The following is a 22,498-nucleotide window of genomic DNA, read 5'->3' on the forward strand; positions in this document are numbered from 1 at the left end:
TAAATGGACACGAACATTTGTATTCTTCATGGAGTTTCCCAGATAAACAGTTTCACAACTATTTCATCGAATTAATAGCATCAGCAGTCAGTACATGTACCACAGACACGAACCCTGCCGATGCCCGTATTAACTCTGTCAGCAGTGTTTTCATAGTTTGGGCTACTTAGTTAAAGTTTTCATAATTTACAAACACTTTACTGCGTTTCCGTTGTTTTACTATCTTTTAAAAGTTGCTGTTGGTTTCCTTATGGATTAGCTTAAATTGACTTGCTTTATATTGTTAATTGGTGTTAATATTTTGATTGAACTACCAATAATTCATGTCAAGCATAAAGAGCCCAAATAGAGTTACATGTACAGTACATGTAGATATTGAACCAACTGCTCTTAAAGAAAAAGTAAACAGTGCGACTACAAAACTTCCTTTTTTTACACAGAAGCAACAAAAGAAAGAACTGCACTCTCATGAACTATTGATGAGAAAGAAAGTTGTCAACTCATCTTGGGTGTGTGATTTCATGACATCCTTTCATTCTTTTCTTTCCTAAATTTCTAAATCCAAAGACCCTGGGTTGACCCTTCAGGGTAAGTCTCCAATCATGAGAATGAATCATAGTATTAACAAATCCCATCAACTTTTCATCAATTGTGATTTCCCCATGTGTGGATGTCCCAGTGGCGGATAATTATACCAATTCATGGAGCAGACAATAACAATTAAAGTCTTGTGGTTTAGGTGCCAGTAGCATTGAACCACAAACAAACATAGACAAAGCAGTTTGGCCTCTCTGCTGATCATTGTCTCTAACAATAGACTCGACACTCTTAATAAATCGTCACCTGGTTGTTCACAATGGCCTTTAGTCAGATTCAACGAGGGATAAAATGGGCGGAAAAGGGGAACCACAAAAAAACAATCACTCACAAAATGACAAGAGACTGACTGCACTCTGACAAAGCCAAATCTGACCGACCTATATTAAAATATTCATCACTCAGTTCATGTGTAGATTGAAAATATGTATACAGCATCTTCATAAACATCTACTTTATCGCAAAGGAAGGAAATAGATGTTTTTACAGTCATTTTAATACTTTCATATCTTATTGTGTGTTGATGAAAGACAAGTTTGAATTCACTGAACTCTGTAATTTGAGTAATGTGCAAAGATACAAATATTTAATTTGTCTTTCCTGGTTAGATAAAAATGGCGTAAAGTTATTGTATCTTCAATAAAAAATATTTCAAAAGGAATACATGAAAGTAATAATTTATGGCCCAAAGTTTATACCTGAGAAAAAAAAAAATTCCTTTCAGGGATTACTTTCGATGATATCTCAAAAATGCAACCACAATCAAAACAATCCAACGGTTCTTATAACCAATAGTAAACTTTGCCACTAAGTATAATCTGGTGAAGATGTTGACTGGTGCAGCTTAAATTTTTTGGTGCCATGACGATCTCAAGTTTATAAAAAAAATGAGCAAAATAACAAAATCTCCATTTTAACTTGAAAGGTTGTGAAAAGGTTTAGAAAAATTGACTAAAACAAATTTGAAGATCGTCGCTCATTTAAAATATAAGCAGATGAAACTACGACCGCCCAAAATTGCAACTGTGGCTAAAGCTGCAGTTGTTGCTAAGGGCACATTGTCTTGATGCGGTGATCCAGCCAAAGCCTTATCCACAGGGCTCCGCCAATTCAGTGTTTGTTGAATATGGCACCAGTCGGTACTGAGTACAAGTTGACTTAGGCACGAGTTGACTACGATTTGACTTGGATACGAGTTGACTCAAGTACAAGAAGTCATCCTGCGGCAGCATCAGACACTGAAGACTGTATTGCTATGCTTTTTATGCAGTCTTGCTTGCATTGCTTGAATAAGGTTTATCGCGAACAGCAAAGTATCAAGAGAGGGTGCAGTTGAACCCACACAAAGGTATAGGCGCTGCGTGTGCGAGCCTTGCATGACAACATACACTGCGTAGCAAACTGCCCCATCTTATTACCCACAACGCATTGCGGTTCTGATTCGCGATAAACCTTATGAAACTGCATTGTTTGGTTTGTTGTTTTTTCAATGAATTGAATGATCAAATCAAAGAAAATTTTAAGATATTTTTTTGTCAATAAATGACATAAATAATTAAAAAGATACATTTAAGAAGTTTGATCAACAATTGACTGTAGGTGCGTTCGTTTAGCTTCCCTGGGTCGACCCCGTGTGTGAATGGTTTTTTTCCCGGAACGAACGTGTGCAGATAATTACCCACGTTCGTCCTGGAATAAAAACCCTCCACACACCGGGGTCGACCCAGGGAAGCTAAACGAACGCACCCTGTAAATGAATAAATATTTGTTAAAACCTTCGCTTCGGCCACAGCTCATGATGGATGGGCAAAGTTTCCTCAACCAACAACACAAATGTGGTGTCAATCAATTTAATTTTCGCCCTGACCTTACCTCGGCCATATGCTTTAGTGTACACTTTTGTGTATCATTCTGTTATCTCGACTTTGTAAAACCTTAGACGGTACAAAACACCGTACATTTTTGCATAGTTTTGGGTAAAATTCGACACGAATTGAAGCTAAATAGTGTTGGCATACAAATGGCAAGTAAACTCCCACAGCACAGCACACGGCGAACGACCCCGATATGGTACCGACATGACCGATCAAATGACGAGATACTTCCTGTTGCCATGGGCGGACATCCTCTTTAACGGATTCCAATCCTTCCATTTTACCCTCAAATCAATGCTTGATAACTCTATAACCATGTTCTCTGAAATTAACAGCAATATTTATCCCATTAATACGCTAAAATTTGAGATTTTGTAAACCTACCTTTTTCGTTAGCTCGCCCAAGTTGAAAATTGCACTCCCAAATCGGGCGAGATGACGTCATATCCTAAAGGTCAAACCGACTCGGTGAGGTCATAGTGCATGCGTTTGCGCATTTTGATCGTCTCAACAAATATGGCGGCTGTTTTCAAACGGAGTTTAGAGTTGGGCTTTGGTGTTTCAGACTGAAATATCTTGGCGTCAGCAGATCTGTGTCATTTCACACCATGGTGACGAAGGAGAAGTTTCTCGTTGTTGTCTCGATTCTGGAAGGTAAATAGGAAAATAGTGTCTTCGTTATTACGAAAACTGTAAAAAGTGTAACGTTGGTGAGGAGTCAACTCAGCAGAACGCATTGGGGGCGCTGTTTCATTGAAATTTGTATTGATCTACAATGTAATGTTTTATGTCTAGTATTTTTACTACTTGACACTTTACTCTACTAACTATTACTAAAATGTCTAAGTCTAAGCTGCCAAAACTGAACTGAACAAATACAAGTTCCACCAAATATTTGTGATTAATCATCGGGGATTTTTGTTTGAAGATCTCCACCAACCATCCACCATTCATTCATTATTTAATTTTTAAGATTTAATTAATATTAAAAAATAATAAAATTAAGATTAAGAAATAAAAACATAAAAAAGTATGATAAACAAACATGAATGAAGATAAAGCTGATGAGCTGAGTGATCTGAGTTTGCGTTCAGCTGTCTTTTACTAAAAATTATTTGCCTAGTAATTTATACTTTCTGTATAAAATAATCTCAAACATGATCTTTTCATTTGAATTTGATCTTAATAATGAATTGATTGATAATATTTTTACTGATGGAAAATTATAAATGGTTTTGTAAGGGATTCAGTCCCCTATCGTCTCCACCATGTCCACGCTATCCCTGGAGACGGTACGGTAGCGAAACGAACCGCATATACGGTAGTTCTTGGAGTAGGTGGTCTATATAGCTCATAACTGGTTGCGACCACCACAACTGCCTGAACTGGTTTACAACCAGAACTTTAGGATGGCAAATTAAACCTCCTCATTACTGGATTGTATTGTAGCCTGCGGTGGCGGAATAAGTGAAATTTATTTTAACAAACACTGATTCAGCCTTCAGGTTGAATACTTACGAATAGACACAAGGAAACAAATATTTTTCATTTAAATTTTAAAATGAAATTTGTTGATGTTGTCCAAATTCTTCAGGTGTATTTTTATATGAATGTCTTGTAATAATAGTATTTTATTTATCTGGCCAGGGAGGAAATTCCCCAAGAGATCTCGTCACCAACTATTGATAGAAACCCGTTTTGATGGAGAGTTACTTGCCACGGATCCTGTATCTCACGGCGAAACACCTGAACTCTGCACGGAATTGGCATGGGAGGTGTGTGTTTCAAACTATGGACATACAATGTATTGTGCATCCACTCATCAAACATTTGAAGTCTTTACTACTAGACGAGCAAACATTTTGGCAGAAAAACTACGCATTCAAATGCGAAGTATAACTTAGGTTTTTGGAACTATTCAATTGTTTTAATACTACAGTGTATACATAAATGTAGATACAAAAAAACTAGGTGAAATTTCATTTCATAAGGTGGTTTTCTATTTTTTTTTATGAAAAATCCAGAGCAACTTTGTCTCCGCAGGGAAAAAAAAATCAGTGATTTGAATTCATAATCTGAGAGACGTTAGCTTCAGTTAGACTTCTCAGATTGAAATTTGGGGGGTAAAAACCGATTCATCCCTAACCAAATTACTTCAAAGTGATTCTCAAAATGACTCATCGAAAGCTGAGCACTGTGCTTCTTACCGAGTGATTACCAAATGTATACCTTCCCTTTAAACAAATTTGTTTCTCTCTGTCTCCTTTTAGTTGAGCAAGAAAGCTCTACATCAGCATCGTCTGCAGAGAACTCCAATAAAGCTGGTGTGTTATGCCGTAGACACCAGCACTAATGCCAGGGAAAGCATTGGATATGTGATGCTTGACCTTAGGACAGCTATCCTTCAAGAAGCTTCACCTGCTAAAGTTCCTGTGGTATGTTGTGGTTTACCATCGGCCGAGTGAAAAATATCTATTCACAATCCTTGTTATTCATGCATAAAGGCCGGTTTATAGTCGGTCGCGCGTAGGTCGCGCGATGGAAATCTTGCGCACAATCCTAAGACTGAGGCCTAAAAACTGTGCCTTTTTGTGATCGCGCGTCAAGATTTCCATCACGCTACCATCGCGCGACCGACTATTACTCGGCCTTAACCCTGACTTTAAATCAAGACTACTTCATTTTATTTTGCTCAAGTTTGACTTGCATTTAGGCAGTACCTTAAAAAATTTGGGAAACTATAGATCTTGCAATATGCAATTTTTCTAGCAACATTCTGAATGGTTATTTTGTCAAAATAATGAGTACCAATTTGTTGACGTTTGATTTTTTTTTCGACGTTTGATATTGATCTACAGACAAGCAAGTGGTATCCATTACTAAACTCAAAGTACAACCGTCATAAACCCCAACTGAAGGTTGGAGTAGCCCTAGAGGCCGACACACAAGCCAAAGATGAAAGCTTCAGAGCAAAAGCAGCTCCTCCGAGATCAGCCATGGGTAAGTAAAACTCAGCAGGGTGGATAAGTGCACATTACAATTCTTTATATTATTATTATTACTTTTATCAATATAAACCACAAGGGAAACTGACTGGGTAAACAATGATATTGACAAAATAGGGACACCGCCAATATAGGGCTAGAGAGCTCAGTTGGTAGAGCGCCGGCACGTTAGTCCGGAGGTCGTTGGTTCGAATCCCACTCTAGTCAATTCTTTGTTCAACCCCAAAAATAAATAAAAAATTATTATTATTTTTATAACACCCAAGCAGATCCTTGCCATTTGATTGGAGGATTATCCATCACGTGATAGCAAATAAAAGTACTATTGCTCGCTATGTCACTCGCTGTGCATAGACTGTTAAAAATTCTGAGTGAACAACCGATTCCTAATAATAATATACAAATAATAAATGTTTTTCAGTAAGAATATTTTCATTCAGTGAAAGGTTGAATGTTCCATTCAACTTGGCTCTGCCATGTTGAATAAAACATTCTGTCTTTCAACTCTTGAAAATATTCGCACCATTGCACTCATAAACATTAATTATTTGTATATTATTATTAGGAATTGGTGGTTTACTGAGCATTTTTAAAAGTCTGCTCGTACTTGACTTTATTTTCATGACCTAGGTCTTCCTGAAGATGAAGTACCCCAACATGAGATTCCTCCAAGCTCTCTTAAACCAATCCTGAATGATGCTGAAGGTTGTTATCAGATTGGTCCTGCTGATTCATGCACAGAAAGCTTTGTCCTGTCTGTTACCATCGCCTATGCTGCCAATCTTGCACAGGTATTTAATCATTTGAATTGGATCTTAAAGACAGTGGACACTATTGGTAATTGTCAAAGACCAGTCTTCTCACTTGGTGTATCTCAACATATGCATGAAATAACAAACCTGTGAAAATTTGAGCTCAATTGGTCGTCGAAGTTGCTAGATAATAATGAAAGAAAAAACACAAAGTTGTGTGCGTTTAGATGGTTGATTTCGAGACCTCAAGTTCTAAACTTGAAGTCTCGAAATCAATCTTGTGGAAAATTACTTCTTTCTCGAAAACTACTCCACTTCAGAGGGAGCCGTTTCTCACAATGTTTTATACTACCAACCTCTCCCCATTACTCGTTACCAAGTAAGGTTTCGTGCTGATAATTATTTCGAGTAATTACCAATAGTGTCCACTGCCTTTAAACTTTATATTGATCTCAGGGCATCATTTCATGTCACTGCTGACTGTTGAATTGTTCGCTTATGGCCAGTAGAAGTACATGGTTTACAGGGCAACATAAGTACAGAAGTCAATGGTAATCATTGGCATGAAACTGGGCCCAGGTTGAAAGAGTAATCAATAAGCATGCAAATCTTAGTTGGAAAGCTATAATTTAAAGGTTGTTTTTTGGAAGAGTAAGGTCGTATCCGGGGAAATGGCTGTTGCTAAAGCTGTTCTCAATGTACATATTACAACCAACCAATGAACCGATCCGGCCTGTCAATCAAACTGTGCGCGTTCACCCATTTGACCAATCACAGCAATGATTGTGGTCGGACAAACTCTGTCATGCGTGCGCGTATATTTGGCACGCGCGGCAGAATCGTGCAGAATATCATTGGGAGTGCTCGTACACGTGTCTTGCTCACGTGCGCGGTGGGTGGAGCTTAGTGGAAAGCCGGAACGGTCCATTGAAGTTTCACTGCATTAACTGTTCAGGTTTTATTTACTGACACTAATGAAATCGATTTAGGTTTTGTCAGAGATTTTTTTGTGATCACTTCACTTAAATTGATAATTTTGATTTGTGGGGATTTTCAAATGCAATTCTCTTGCCTTTGACAGTATTTCAGAAGGAAATATTTCTCTTGAGGGTTAAAGTTGAATGGTTCCTTTCTTGGGTTCGAATCCCCAGCTGTGACACTTTCGTCCTTAAGCAAGACACTTTACCATTGCTTCGTCCTTCGGATGGGACGTAAAGCCGTTGGTCCCATGTGTTGTGTAATGCATGTAAAAGAACCCAGTGCACTTATCGAAAAGAGAAGGGGTTCGCCCCGGTGTTCCTGATTGTGGCTGCTTCATGCGCTGTAGCACCTTGTAAACCCTTATAAGTGCTACATAACCAAGTCTCAGAATCCATCACTGCAATAACCTATCTTTCTGTAAGTTTGTATATACTCAGCGGCTTGAGTACCTTGTTTGGTAGATATGTGCGCTATATAAGACTTCGATATTATTATTATTATTATTATATTTATGTATTAATTACTGCAACTATGATTCCAGCTTGTTCCGTCCAGCATACCTCTCCCATCCAGAGACAAAGGATTCTTCTTCTTCTATTCTCTCTTTGGGAACGACGTAACCAACGAGCCTTTTCATGATCTCCTCAACCCAAGCTTCACAGCGGAGAGAGCTTCAGTGCGGCTACGTAGCAGTGTACACGCACTCCAGATGATGTTTGCAAGGGAACCAGCTCTTTCGGTGGGTACAAATTCTTTCCCAAACTCAAGCATTATTTGAATTTCAAAGCTTTCCTCATCTTGTGACCTGGGCCCGATTTCATTAAGATGTTAAGCAGAATTAGTGCTTGACAAGTTTCTATGCTTAGCAAAAATTTAGTGGGACACCAGTCAAAGCAGTGTAAACTGAATGTAATTTTGGCTGGTAACCAGCTTCTATTAAGCAATTTCTGTCTGTGCTTAGCAAGATTGTGTGTGCTTACAGGCTTTATGATGGTGGGTCCTGATACTTTGTTCTTAGTAAAGAGCTGATAATATTCTCATTAAATTACCTGTTATGCTTTTCTTATTGAATTCGAATCCTAAACAGATTCACTTGTGTTGTGGTGACCAATCACTCGGCAGTTGTGAGGTACCATGGAGCTCCATGTTACGACCCAACAGTGACGCCATCAATCGTCAACCCCTGATCATAGAGGGCTCTTTCCATCTCAACCCACCTCTACAAGTCAGAGGTGTTTTACCACCAGGAGATAATACAGCCTGTGTAGGAGCGTCAGTTGTCTTGCGCAGAGAAGAAATCCCAATACAACCAGTTATACCAAAGGTATGACGAAAATCTGTTCCCCATGTGGGAAATCAACATGGGCTTGAGGAGGAGGATTTCAACGAGAGCAGTATCAGAAGAATTGTGTACATCGTTCACCATGTTAGCGGACAAAATCTCCTGCCACACAGGCATGCATCTTCTCACACAATTTTAATTTTTAACTCTTCAAAGTATCTTGCACCTGGAAGTTTGCATCTATTTGTAATTTACCCCCTTGCACAACGTGCTGCGCACTTACCTGCGCCATCTTGGGAGTCAAAGTTTACATAAAGGAATCTACTCCCAAGACAGTGGAAATGGCCGACACACATTAATATTATTAAAATCTGGCGTCAGGAGTATGACATAAAAGGCTAATATTTTTTATTTCATAACAATCAAGCCTTCTCTTGACTTTCCTTCAGGTACCCCCTACCTATGGAACAGCACAGCCTACCAGGACACCTCCCCACACCCCACCCCAAATCACCACCCCTCCAAAGCCTCCAGTGGCGGTCCAAGGTAAAGGGAAGAAACCATCTGAGGAAGCAGCAGCTCCTCAGTGTCTGAACTCTCCAGCCGGTAGTCAAGACAGCTACACAATGCCAACAGACAGCAGTAGGACGGATGCTGATATAGGAAGCATCAAAGAGGAGGAAGCTAAGACACGAGACAAGAGAGGTCAGGAGGTCTAAGAGGCTTGTATGAAAACTTAAGATGAAAGATTTGTTTGTTGAACAAATGTTAGTGGATTCTTTAAAATAAATTTGATTTTTACCTTTTCAACAATGTATTCTCAGTACTGTCCTGAGTTCTGTTTAAAAAAATCCACAGCCAAATAAGTTGAGTGGGATTCAAACCCATGTCCTTTTCATTGCTAGAGTAGATGTCTTACCACTAGCCACCCGAGCTAGCTTGATGGCTAGCAGAAGTTTTGTTTCTTAGCAGTGGGTACCGCAATGGTTTAAAAAGTCCTTTTCAACAAGCACAGGAAAAACACTAAGATTTCTGTAAATCTCAACTTGCAGATGGGCCAAGACAAACTACAGCTGCACAAGATGCGCGACGGTTGCCAGACCCCAGAACACAACCCCAGCAACAACCAGTGAGAGATGAAACATCCACCTCCACCACACAGCCACATGTGATGATAGAAGCACCAGCACACCATTTCTCAATGTCCATCGATCTGCGGAGTATAAAGAACATTGAAACAACAACCAATTTAAATATTTATTTAAGGTTGGTGTAGACTTTCGACCCGTATAACCACAAATCAATTGAAAGATATTGCCATGCTTTATTTGACTTTGATGGGTTCAGTACTACATTTTGCAAGAACATGGCTGTTGATCCCAGGCCAGACAAGTATACCACTGGGAGACTTTCTGGGTGCCAAGTAAATCCATGTTCTTGGAAATGTACACATGCTTGGATTAAGAAAACTCATAAAAAGTACCTGGGGTATTCTCCAAACCACGGCTTCAACGCCGACCTCGGCTATGGCTTCAACGTTAATTTGCATTTTGTACGGTGTATCTAACATCAAGACGGAGCCTGGAGACGGAGCCTTAGCTTAGGTGTGGAAAAAAATCCCTTGGCATGTGTGCTGCCGAGCTTCTATGAGCCACCCACTACTCTTTGCTAACTGGAGTATCATATTGAATGATTCCATGGTCATTTATTTTGCATCGGTACCTTCCTAACCTAAGCTTGGGCGATATCACAATATTATCGAATATCGCGATATTAATTTGGACACGATTTCGATATCGGATGGATTTGGTTTTAATCGAAATATAGATATATTGCGATAATCACAATATATCGATACATCGATTAAATATCGCAATGTATTTGCTAGTTGAGACACCTTGCACCCCATAGGTTTGGAGTAAAACCAGAAGAATAGGTCATTAGAACACCTCTCTTATGCTAGGACTGTCTCTTCTACAACTTTCACTTGGAGATTTAAGACTGATGATGTCAAATTTCATTAATCGTGATTATATCGAATATCGCGATATATCGTGAATAAAATAAATCGATATCGCCCCAGCTTATAACCCTAGTTGGCACCCATCTTCTCCCTGGCCCTGTTTACTCCCCACCAGATGATTTACTTGATTATTTTAATCTTTCTCCAGATACCTGTACCCCTTTTTTGGGAGTGTGTCCCCAATCCTGACGCACCCACCCATTGAGGTTCGACGACATACAGAGGTTCTTCTTCCTCACTCGTTCTGCTCCTTCAACCTGGCAGCGACCGTACAGCAACTTCAGGAGACATTACTCAGGTCAGACGTCAACATTGTACTCCCCTTATTCATAAGTCTGTCTGAATTGGGCGACTGTGGGCTGTGGCTATAGACCTTATCGCAAATACTCCGTACGCGCACAATATACGCGGAATGAGGTGCGTGCTGGTCTAGCTAGCTATCAAATTTGATCCCTAGCTAGACCAGCATGCACCTCATTCGACAGTTTGCGCTTGCGCAATGGTATTTGCAAAAAGGTCTATTGACTGTGGCTCTTGCTGTAGCTCTGACGGTTAGCTGCTCCTTTAGCAGATGACTGTGATCTAGCCGTAGCTGTTACCAAAGTATTTCACTTGGACATCGGCTTTTGGAAGCGATTGTACGTTCATCCAAATCTGCAAAAACTTTAATAGTTTGGTCTAAGAAAATAGCTTTAAACAGTTTCTTTTGGAGGACAGAATAACTTGCATAACTGTATGTAGTATGCAGAGTGGTCTTATAAACTGGCATTTGAGTTTCTGTACGTTTTTGGAGGTAGTCATGTCACCATAGCACTTGTAGATATATGTTTATTAACAAGTGCAAAGGTTTCTTAATCAGGATGTTATTTCTGTATATTTCTTTGAAATTTTCTATAAAACTACAATGTAATAAAATGTATTTATCTCATCACTTGATTTCTTTGACCATCTTTAGGGTTCCTTTACTTGTTGAGGTGTGGCATCGAGACAGGATGACTAAAGATCAGCTTCTTGGAGTCGCTAGAGTATCCCTCGCTGGAGTGCTGAGGGCAGAGAAAGCAAGAATAGTGGTGAGACATTTCTTGTTTGGGTTATGGGGGGTTATGGACAGGGTTTTCCTTCAACTTTGTCAGTGACTAGCTAGCAGGACCAGGGCCCAATTTCATAGAGCTGCTTAAGCACAAAATTTTGCTTAAGCGAAAAGAAAAAGTCCTTGCTTAGTAAAATCAGATAACTGGCCAAGACTCCACTCAATTGTTATGCTAAGTAAACAACAGCTAAATACCAGTCACAAGCAATGTATATGGCATGTCATTTTGGCCAGTAACATGTGTAAAACAAGCAAGCTATTTTTGTGCTTAAGCAAACTTTTCGCTGAAGCAGCTCTATGAAATTGGCCCTAGGTGATTCCATCAGCGGACCACTTATAAGGGAGAACACTAAGGGAGTAATTGTACAATTATCAAACCTAGAGAGAGTCAAATGTGTAAAATATCTCTGTTTGTATTTTTTTTTCAGCATCCCAGTGGAACTGGAGCCGAAGGAACTCGTCAAATTCACAGTGAGTCAGTAACAGCTGAGACTACATCAGACGGTAAACCTAACAGGTTGGCAGAGCTACACATAGTACTGGGATTGGAGGATTATGGACCAATCAGGGCTCAGCAAGTTGTCTTGGGTTCAGAGGTCAGTATGTTTTAAACTCCAGGGTCTAAGTTATGTTCCTTTTACTCAATGAGATTGTAGGATGGTTGCACTGCCAGACTTGCAATTACAAAGTTATGGGTTCAAACCCAAAGCTGGCCAATATAGCCATAAAACTGTCATCGATTGTGTCAGTGCCAATACAATGTATCTCCTAAAGTAGCCCTGGCGGCCTTACACTTTCGTATTGTACTACAGTGATGCCCTGGACATCAGGGTACAGTTCTGGGGCGGAAAATTTTCACAGCTTCATAACTCAAATCTTACCTGCAAGAAAGCACCAATTTCAACAGATTCACATTCCATGGCAGCATATGTTTTTCTGCGGTGGGTTTTGATCGTAAGTTAATCTTCACAAATCCGTCATTTTCATGAAATAATGCAGCTCCCAACATTAAGGAATTCCCATTTTTTTTCGTACTCTCACAGTCTGCCGTGTGAACGCAAGACGCACGACGCACAATTTTGAAGTGTGTTGCGTGTTAACGCTGTGCAGTCAAGATACGGTGACCAAGAATTAGTGCGTCTAAGCTTGCATCATGCGTCTTGCACGCGAATGTATACGCGTACGCACAACAACAGACAACACTGTGAGAAAACGATCAAAACGGGAATTTTTTAACGTTGGGAGCTGCATTATTTCACGAAAATGACAGATTTGTGAGGAAAATATGAGGACCAAAACCCACCGCAGAAAAATGTATGCCGCCATGGAATGTGAATCTGTTGAAATTAGTGGCTTGTTGCAGGTATGATTTGAGTTATGAAGCTTTGAAATTTTTCCGCCCCAGAAACGGGCCTTAATAGTTAGGACTCTGTATCTGTGAACAGAGGAAGAGTCCTATATAGGGCTACTCCTAAAGTAGCACTTACGTTACACGGGAGTTTGAAATGTGGTTTTGGGTTACAGGGCTAGATAGTTTAGTTGGTAGAGCACCGGCACGTTAATCTGGAGATGGCACGTTCAAGTACTGCTCAAGACTAATTTTCTTTGTTTAACCCCAGTTTAAATAACTTACATGCAATGTTTGTTTTCTCTTAGGCTACATCGAGTAGTTCCACCCATCCAGTTCCCCATCATCAATCTAGACAACCCCCTCCTCAACCTCCTTCCCCTGAGCCAGTCCCCGCCCCTGACCCTAGGGAGACAGCCGAGTATAAAGCAGCCTTAGAGCTTGAGATGTGGAAGGAGCAACATGTACGCAGCTTTGAGAGTCAGGTACAACTTCTTATCTTGCCTCAACCTCCTACATCCTCCTCTCTTGATGTCAAGACAGTTTCTTGTAGCCAAAAAAGGACTTAAGATGTAATTTTCAGGATTCAAACTGCCTCTAGCCACCGGGCTAGCTCAGTGGTCTATTGGTATGGCATCTAGCAATATGAAGGTTGTGGGTTTTTAGCCGAGTTATTTTTACAGAACTTGGGAAGTACTGAGCATACAGTGCATAGTACACATCGGTGTTAGGGTAAAAACAAATTATATTCAAAAAGTATTGAGGTTGGCAGAGCCCAAATTTTTGTAAACAAGCTTTAACTAGTCAAACTTGGCATTCCTTCACACATTAGTCCTTCATACTGGACGAACATTAATATACTTGATTGATTTTCTTCTCATCAGCTGAAAGACAAGGAGCTTCAGCATCTTAGATCTTTAACTGAAGAGTGGAAGAGGAAAGACAGAGAACGAGAGGCACTCGTCGTTAAAAAGGTGATTAGAATTAAGCAAACAGTCTCTGATTCAAGAATCCCTCAGCAATAATTATGACTTATTGCCCAAACTTATTTTCAAAAAGTTTCAATTTCCTTTCATTATTTCTTGTGCAACTTCGATACCAATTGAGTTCAAATTTTCACAGGTTTGTTATTTTATATGTTGGGATACACCAAGTGAGAATACTGGTCTTTGGCAACTACCAAAGGTGTTCAGTGCATTAAAAGTATATTCCTGGTTTCTCTTGATTAGCTTGAGGAGCATTCTCGTCTTGAGGATCAACTCCGTCACGCCTTTGCCGACATAGAGAAGAGAGAGCAGCAGTTAGCAGCCAATGAGTCTGAAGTGATGCGTCTTCGTACCGACCTACAACGTGAACAAGAAAGACAAGTGACTGAAATGAGGGAAGTGTCTCGACGTATGAAGGAAGATCACATCAGTCAGATGGAGATAGAGAAGTAAGCAACAAAGTCAAAAGAATTTTCTCTTTAGACCAATCACAAAGATTTAAAAATTTTCTTTTGAATGGGTTGCTGTTATTTTTAGAAGACTGTTGGGTTGCTGTTATTTTTTAGAAGAATCTTGTTACTTGTGTATAGCTTATGTGGCATTATGCCTTAGTTGTGCCAAATTTCATAGAGCTTAATCAGAAAGTAATGCTTAAATAAGTTCTGCTGTTGGAAAAAAATCGGCAGTATACCAGTCACCGATGGTACATTTGTGACATGATATGGTGGCTGGTAACTTTATTCAGAGTAAGCATAATGTTATTGTGCTTAGCAATTTTTTGTACTAACCAGCTCTATGAAATTGGGTCCAGAGTGTGCTACATTTTTGGTTTAAGTGTAGTTATATTTATTGCAATTTTTACAAGAAATTAATCTCTCCACCCAAAATAGATGAATTGTCTCACACTTCCCTCGTTTTTCAGAGAAAAAAGAAAACCCATGATTGTGCAGTAATGTATAAAATGCTCAGTCAGTATGTATCAATGTTTTTCCCCCAATGTGACATCCCCTGAATTAAGAGAGTTCTACCTTCCTGTCTAGGTCAAAGGTCAGACTACTGGAAGAGGAGAAACAACATTTGTCTAAGCTGTTATCCCAGAGTCAGACTCAACTCCAGGAGAAAGATCGTGAGTTTCAGTCCTTCAGAGATCAGCTGAACAACAAACCGGAGATCAGGCTGCAGTCCGACCTGAGTTTACTTACTCTGGAAAAGGTGATTATCCAATGGCGTGGATGATCCCTTGATTAATCCAGGATTATCCCCAAGAGAGGTTTGCGGTAGCACCATGTGAAAATCTCTCTTGAGTTGTGTTGGTTTTCGGAAAAGAACCAGTGGTTAGAACCAACACTACTTAAAAGAGAAAAGAGATATTCACATGGTGTTTTTGCAAACCCCTCTTAGTGTTTTAAAATGTTTTAAAAGTTTGTTTACTATAACTTCTTTGCAGTTCTATTAAAGCCGTTGGACACTTTCGGAAACAGTATTGTCCAAAGGCCCACACTTTGTGTATCACAACTTATATATAAAATAGCAAACTTGTGAAAATTTAGGCTCAATCGGTCATCGGAGTCGGGAGAAAATAACAGGGAAAACCCACCCTTGTTTCCGCACGTTTCGCCGTGTCATGACATGTGTTTAAAATAAATCCGTAATTCTTGATATCGAGAATTGATAATTGTTATAATGTTTTCTCAAAAAGTAAAGCATTTCATGGAATAATATTTCAAGGGAAGTCTTTCACACCATTACCTTTTGTAAACCCTGTAAGTTATTTGTAAATCTGTGAATTTTTGTTTTTCTGTTCCGAAAGTGTATAATTGCTTTTAACAAATGTGTAAGCCTTTTTTTTATTTTTTATTTTTTTTATTTTTATTTATAGATTTGTGACATTAATGTGTAGCATTGATTTTTTTTGGTCATTTAAATCATTCAATAGGTGGAGTTGGAGAGGAAACTTGAATCCGTCACCAAATCTAAGATTCACTACAAGCAGCAGTGGGGTCGTGCCTTGAAGGAACTAGCGAGACTCAAACAACGGGAACAGAGCGAGGCCAAGGCGAGGTTGAAACGAGAACAACAAGAACTGGAGCATATGAGATTGAGGTATCTAGCTGCTGAGGAGAAGGAGGTTGTCAAATCGGAGAGACAACAATTAGATGAAATCAAAGGAGAGCTGAATAGGTGAGGAGAGGTTTTGATACCTTGAGGTTGGGGCAAGCTTGGCATGTCATGTCTTATTTTGGACAGAGATGTCTTATTGAAGACAGGAGTTTATAGTTGAGCTTGGTTCATACTTCCCGTGAATGCAAATGCGATACAAACTTTGACATCGCAAATTCGCAACAGTTGAAATGTGTTCAACTCCTGCGAAACATTCACTTTGTAAATAGCCATGTGATGTCAAAATTTGTGATTAGCATTTGCAGGAAGTATGAACCATTCAACTCAGGATTATTATAGCCTCAATACATTGTATAGATGTGTCACCTCTGATCGATATTAATTCATGTGAAACTCGGTCAATTTGTTTTCAAAACAAATAAACTTTTCAAGTTTTGTCTTTCTTAGGTTAAAGCAGCAAGAGGTTGACAAAGAACAGAAGACTCATCAGCAACAGACGCCATCTCCTCGTGAAACTAATCCAGAACACAAGGAGAATACGCAACCTCAAGGGGTAGGACACATTGACCCAGGGATTGAGGCCCACGTAGCACGTCTCATTGAAGAGAGGGATACGTTACTGAGGACCGGAGTTTATACTCACCAAGATCGGATTATTAGTGAACTAGATCGTCAGATTAGAGAGTCTATAGCACAGGGTCATGTAGTTTAATCTGCGGCCATCTTGGTGTAATTCCCTTTATATTTACAGTGACTACAGACCTCGAATGTACCCACTGCACCCACATCAATAGACCCTTCCCGCACTAACGTTTTGGTTGGCAAAATGAGGGAACATCGCGCTGTTTTGTACACGGCTAATGGCTGCGTGACGCAGACGCGATTGCGCGTCTGCTTAGTGCACAACTCTATGGCGTTTGCCAACCAACAGGGTCTGTATGCATGTGTGAATGTAATTAGCATATTTCATTGGAAGGGTCCATTGCTGTGGTGCCCTGTGCTTTTGCTGTGGTGCCCTCTTCAGGGTTCTAGTACAAACTTACCCTAAACTTATAGAAGTGCCCATTACTAGAGGGAAATTGCTGTGCCCCCTCAAGAGCGAAGTTCAAGGCCTGTGACTATTTACATGTCAAGGAATTCGGACAAATTTAGCCAGTTTTTTTATTGACCTCATTGAGCAAAATGTAATATAGATTATTTATTCAAGTTTGTATGCAAAGTTGTAAATGAGATTTGTATAAAAAAATATAAAGTAATAAACCACAAGGGAAACTGACTGTGGAAATTGTAAATAATTTTGGGATAAACAAAGACAAATTTACCAGCGGGAATTGAATCAAGCCTCACCAACATTAGGGCTAGATAGTTCAGTTGGTAGAACACTGGATGATTCAGGTTCAAATCTCGCTCCAGTCCATTTTTCTTTGTTTAACCTAAACTTTTATAAATCTGCGCTTTGTTTACAAAATTTTGAAAGCTGAAAAACTACCGTACTTGTAATCGGAAGGTACTTTTCTTCGCTACAAAAAAAAACTTTGCAGGACATCTTCTAACTCCAAAGTTTTCTAACTTTTCAAGTTTTGGTGAAGTATGAGACTACAGTCTATACATTATCATTATGAGTTGCGTTGGCCCATTCATTATAGAAAAATGGGGTTGTTTGTCTTTTGGGACTAACATATTTTGCCTTTACTGGAATAAATTATTATATTAATACTTTGTCATAAACAAAAGTAAATAAAATTGGTATTCATCTAGTAATGGAAGCAGCAATGCAATGCCCTCCCAGGAGGAAACAAAAAGAATTTCCTGTCAGAAATAACATAATGGGCATCATCAGAAGCATACATGTACATTTAATTCATTTACAGACATTTTAGGCAGTAAAACCTCAAAAGATTAGTACAATATTTCAACCCATGTGCCTGAACTTTTAGATTATAACCACAAACTTGACTTGTTATTTTGTGACAAAGATGTGCCTATTTGTTGAGTGCCTCACCCATTCCTTCTTGCTCAAAAATAATATTATATTGTACGTAAGTGTCTTTATATTTAAATTATGAAGCTTTGTGAATAAAAAGTACATGTATTGTAAACAGCAGAAAACCAGAAAGTGGCGCGCCGTGTTCATTATTTAAATTTTATGTTTGGAGTCTGCTGTAAAGTGGTGGGGCGCCCTCAAGTGGCAGGATTAGAACGTGTTCGTACGCGATCGCTTCGCCGATCTTTAAAAAGGACAGACATGACAGAGGTTTGTTGACAAGCAATTGCCACTGGAATCCTCTCTTCATTACAGAGCACTGGGTAAGAATTCTATTAAGATATGGGCATTCATTTTGGTGCGCTTTTTACGAGAGAAAACTGTATTTTCAGGGTTTAATTCCCTGCAAAGAATCAACAGCGATGTGCAGTGGGGGAGCTTTCGGATCACATTGAGGGCGCTGGATGAAGGCATAATTTCGTGTAAACATAAAACAAATTGAACTTTAATTAAAGTTTTTACACGTGCATGCCTGCCTGTCACATTTTATCTACTGTAAATGTCCCCCCCCCCCTTTTTCCTTTCTCTGGATGGTTCAGTGTAACTTGAGCTTATTTATTTAGGGCGGATGAATCGGTGGTGAGGTGAGGACAATTTGCCAATTGTCTTAATTAATAAGTTAACTTAGGTGAAGCGGAATTGTCCTGACACACACTGAATGTTTTTCCTAATCTAGATCCTAACTGTAGAATGTATGTCTGTAGAGGGGTTATTGGAACATTGTTGGATTGTGGTAGAGGCTACAGATACAGCAGTCGACCAACGTCTAAAAAGTATGTCCCTAGACCCAGTAACTGGGGCGATGTATTCTTTTTTTTGAAATTTTGAGATTATCTGTTGTAGAATGTCAAAATTTCGAAAAAAGGAGTACAGCGCCCCAGTTACTGCGTCTAGTATGTCCCTTGTCTTGTGGACGATATTCTTGTGCCACAAGTTGTGGACAATTGAACACAATTTAAATAAATGTTTTTTTTTCATATTTGTACCTAGTTTTAGCAGCTGCAAATCTTTTCAATGTTCTTGTGTGCTATAGAACTACGAAAATCTATGGGTGACTTTATTCCATCACAGATACACTTCAGTGGAAACATCATGTGTCAATTGGTGTGTGAGTGTGCGCTACTTCTAGAAACTATAAGGCTCCCCTGTGAGCCTTATAGGGGTCTCATATTTAGCAGAAAATTGTATTTTTTGACGATGTTTTTTAATTTCACTCAACAAAAAGGAAATTATGCAAGCATTATGAATGTATATTGAGTAGGTTGAGGAAAGCTTTAGGTGTACAGTTCACAGGAAACTTCAGTTCTGGCTGGCTAACGGTCGTAAAACTTTCACCCATAAACGCTTATTTGAAAAATGTATAGCGTTAAGGAGGCCCTAAGCCTTATAGTTTCTAGAAGTAAGCGTGCGCATAGCAACTCTGATCGATTTAATCGCGATTCTGAACTGCAATGCATTGTGGGTAGGCAGAGGGGGCATTCGACGACCGCGGTGTATGTTGTCATGCAGGACGTGCGCACGCATGGCCTATATCTCTGTGTGGGTTCAACAGCGCCCTCTCTTGATATTTGACTATTCTGACAAACCTATGCATACCTATTTGGGGCCTACTCTCTCATGGCACTACAATTACTAATATTGTGGGCATTTGTGCTAATTTTTACACACAGACTCGGTACAGATTCAGTGAGTAGGCCTACATAAATTGTTCAATTTCTGAAACAATGTCAAGGATAAAAATAACAAGGACTTAAAGGAACACGTTGCCTTAAATCGGTTGAGTTGGTCTTTGAAAAGCGTTTGAAACCGTTTTTTATAAAATGCATATGGGTAGAAAGATGTTGTAAAAGTAGAATACAATGATCCACACAAACTTGCCTCGAAATTGCGTGGTTTTCCTTTTACCTCGTCGACTAACACGTCGGCCATTTATGGGGGTAAAAATTTTGACTCCCATAAATGGCCGACCGTGTTAGTTCTCACAGTAGAAGGAAAACCACGCAATTTCGAGGCAAACTTGTGTGGATCATTGTATTCTACTTTTAAAACATCTTTCCAACCATATGCATTACATACAAAACGGTTACAAACGCTTTTGTTTTGACCAACTCGTCCGATTCAAGGCAACGTGAGTTCCTTTAAAATCAGAAGTCTTGTAAATTCTGGACATAAGCAAATGAAGGAAGCTGCAGCTTCCACCATTGGGTATTTGTTTTATAAATTGTCCTAAAATTTGTATCACCATAAAATATAAAAGCACTCATTCAAGTTTGGACAATTATAAATGTCACTTCTTATTTGGCACTATTTATGGGGCTAGCCTAACTTGCTGTGTACATGCCTAAATACCCCCTTATTTTCAACCTTCCTGACCCCCTCTGTCCTTTCCGAATGGGAAATTGTACTCTTGGTCACAATAATATGAACTATGTGTTTTATCTTGTGGTTTCTTTTTAAAACAACTTTTATTTCAATGACATTACTCACAGTTCATAGTGCAAGAAAAGAAAAAAATGATCTAAACTCTGTCGATTATAATATCAAGTTGCCTGAAGTTTCATTGATAGCTAACTAGGCCATGCGTAACAAATTGCTAGTTGCATTTTTACACGTAGTGGCATGCATACCCACGTACAGGAAGATGCATTTGTGACTGCATTAGGGGTGACTCAATGGGCTGCCATATGCACTATGGAGATCAAAGCGCTAATTTAAATGACGCTTCAGCCGGGCCACGGCTACTTCATTTAGAGCTTGTAATGAAATAGGCAATAAAAAGTAGCATGGTGACTGGAATGTGTTTATTGACGATCATGGATGGTGACCAATCAGCTAGGTGTGACTCTTTTGCTTACTTGTCCACCCTCGGATCTCTGCTGTAGGCCAAATTGAAAAAAGAAAATGTTTAGCGTTTCCGCTCGCTTTCTTTTTTGAGGCCGCCGGGTTTTTTTTAAGGAAAAACAACATGAAAAAAAAAGATCCTTTTTTCCAAAAGCATGTTTCTTTTTTATTTGGCCTTAACTGTCAGCACTTGGATTGGTAATTGGTATCCTATATGCCTACTCGGTGTGTGACAAATGTTAGTTACAACTATTAAAGTTTGTGGACATGCCAAATATGAAATCAAGAATAAAGAAATCATCACAATCACTATTAAACAGAGGGTTTGTGTGTTTTTGATGTTTTCAATAGTTTTGTCAAACAAATTTAACTCCTAGATGACATTTTCTGTAAACTTTTTCAAACAACCATGGAGGAAAAGCACAGTGTAGTCCAAGTATTAAATATTTGAAGAATTGTTCTTGCTTTGCCAACATGAATAAAAAACTTCTTTAAACATCTTTTCAAACCTGTACATTTTGAAAAAAATATCAGCTGAAAAATCTGGGCAGTAAAAGTATTTAGAGATATCCAGACATGTTTTTTATGATAACAAAAATGGGGTCGTGGGGGTTTTGAACGGTCGGGCAGGGACGATCAACAATTTTTTTTATGTGGCCTTGCGTTGTTTTTATTGAGTCTGAATTTTGTATGCCCTCATGTGTAGACGTGGTTTTTAATTCTTTTTCTATTTTTCTTGTTTTTGTTCCGGGGGGGGGGGGGGGGGGGGGCTGTGAGCAAATTTTAGCCTGCTCATGTAAGCAAATTTTTGTTTTATGAACTACACAAAGTAAAATGATATGAAAAATGGCAGTCAGACCATAAAGACAGACAGTACCTGCATATGACAGCAGTTCAAGGGGTCGTTAAACATAATGTTTTGTTCTTTCAGTCTGAAAAGTCTTGCAATAAATCATTTGTAGTTTTGGTATTTTGGCTGGTGATCTTTTTCTACGAATCAAGCGAGCTACCTGTGCTGACCAATTTGATGAAATATGGTCTTCGGTTCTGGACCCCATTTCATGTAGGGGGAAACTTGGCCTATTTCTTCTGTGTTGAAACTCCCAAAAAATGAAATATTGTATCTTTCCAAAGTATTTCTGCCATTCACTTGTATTGATTCTTATTGTGGATGCATTTGAATGGAACATGACATTTAACCAAAAACTAAATTGGCTTAAAAGCCTTCAGGTTGTTTCACCAACTATGTGTTTATCGCAATGCCTGTAAGACAGGTTGCCAACAGGCACTTAACGTCAAACCAGGCTTTGAAAATCACTTCAACCACAATCCGTCACCATTTGAAAAACAATTTAACCATATTATCGAATTTAGAGCTGCTGTTTTTCAAACATTCTCAGTTGGAAAAAGAGTACCTTAAGAAATCAATGTCTTGGGAGGTAATCCCGCGTGAAAATGTGACAGGTTTTTGGCCATCTTCCCTGACAGCTTTGAAGCAATTTTTCAATATGGTTGAGAGGTCTTTGTGATGGTGTTTAGTCCGCGTCAATGGTA

The 22,498-nt window shown here is 39.2% G+C and overlaps 3 protein-coding genes across 4 annotated transcripts in view; 2 read left to right on the plus strand and 1 right to left on the minus strand.

The window, feature by feature from the left end:
- LOC139942362 (casein kinase I-like) overlaps positions 1-2,911 on the minus strand; it is a 65,819-nt gene extending 62,908 nt beyond the window's left edge. For both annotated transcript variants that reach the window (XM_071939218.1, XM_071939217.1), the window contains exon 1: positions 2,856-2,911. The gene's annotated coding sequence lies outside the window, so the exon portion shown is untranslated. The remainder of the gene's footprint in view (positions 1-2,855) is intronic.
- A 57-nt stretch (positions 2,912-2,968) lies between these two features.
- LOC139942361 (centrosomal protein of 120 kDa-like) lies at positions 2,969-18,158 on the plus strand. Its single transcript, XM_071939216.1, has 18 exons — positions 2,969-3,125; positions 4,119-4,246; positions 4,742-4,906; positions 5,330-5,471; positions 6,107-6,267; positions 7,751-7,948; positions 8,297-8,533; positions 8,941-9,196; positions 9,544-9,757; positions 10,663-10,812; positions 11,470-11,584; positions 12,033-12,200; positions 13,261-13,437; positions 13,837-13,926; positions 14,182-14,387; positions 14,979-15,150; positions 15,875-16,119; positions 16,507-18,158. Exons 1-18 carry the CDS (start codon positions 3,080-3,082, stop codon positions 16,769-16,771), a joined length of 3,135 nt encoding a protein of 1,044 aa, XP_071795317.1. The 5' UTR covers positions 2,969-3,079; the 3' UTR covers positions 16,772-18,158.
- A 107-nt stretch (positions 18,159-18,265) lies between these two features.
- The window catches only part of LOC139941467 (uncharacterized), a 168,287-nt gene continuing 164,054 nt past the window's right edge, over positions 18,266-22,498 (plus strand). The window contains exon 1 of the mRNA XM_071937985.1: positions 18,266-18,366. The gene's annotated coding sequence lies outside the window, so the exon portion shown is untranslated. The remainder of the gene's footprint in view (positions 18,367-22,498) is intronic.

The sequence above is a fragment of the Asterias amurensis genome, chromosome 9 (genome assembly GCF_032118995.1).
Source record: "Asterias amurensis chromosome 9, ASM3211899v1".
Classification (NCBI taxonomy): Eukaryota; Metazoa; Echinodermata; class Asteroidea; order Forcipulatida; family Asteriidae; genus Asterias; species Asterias amurensis.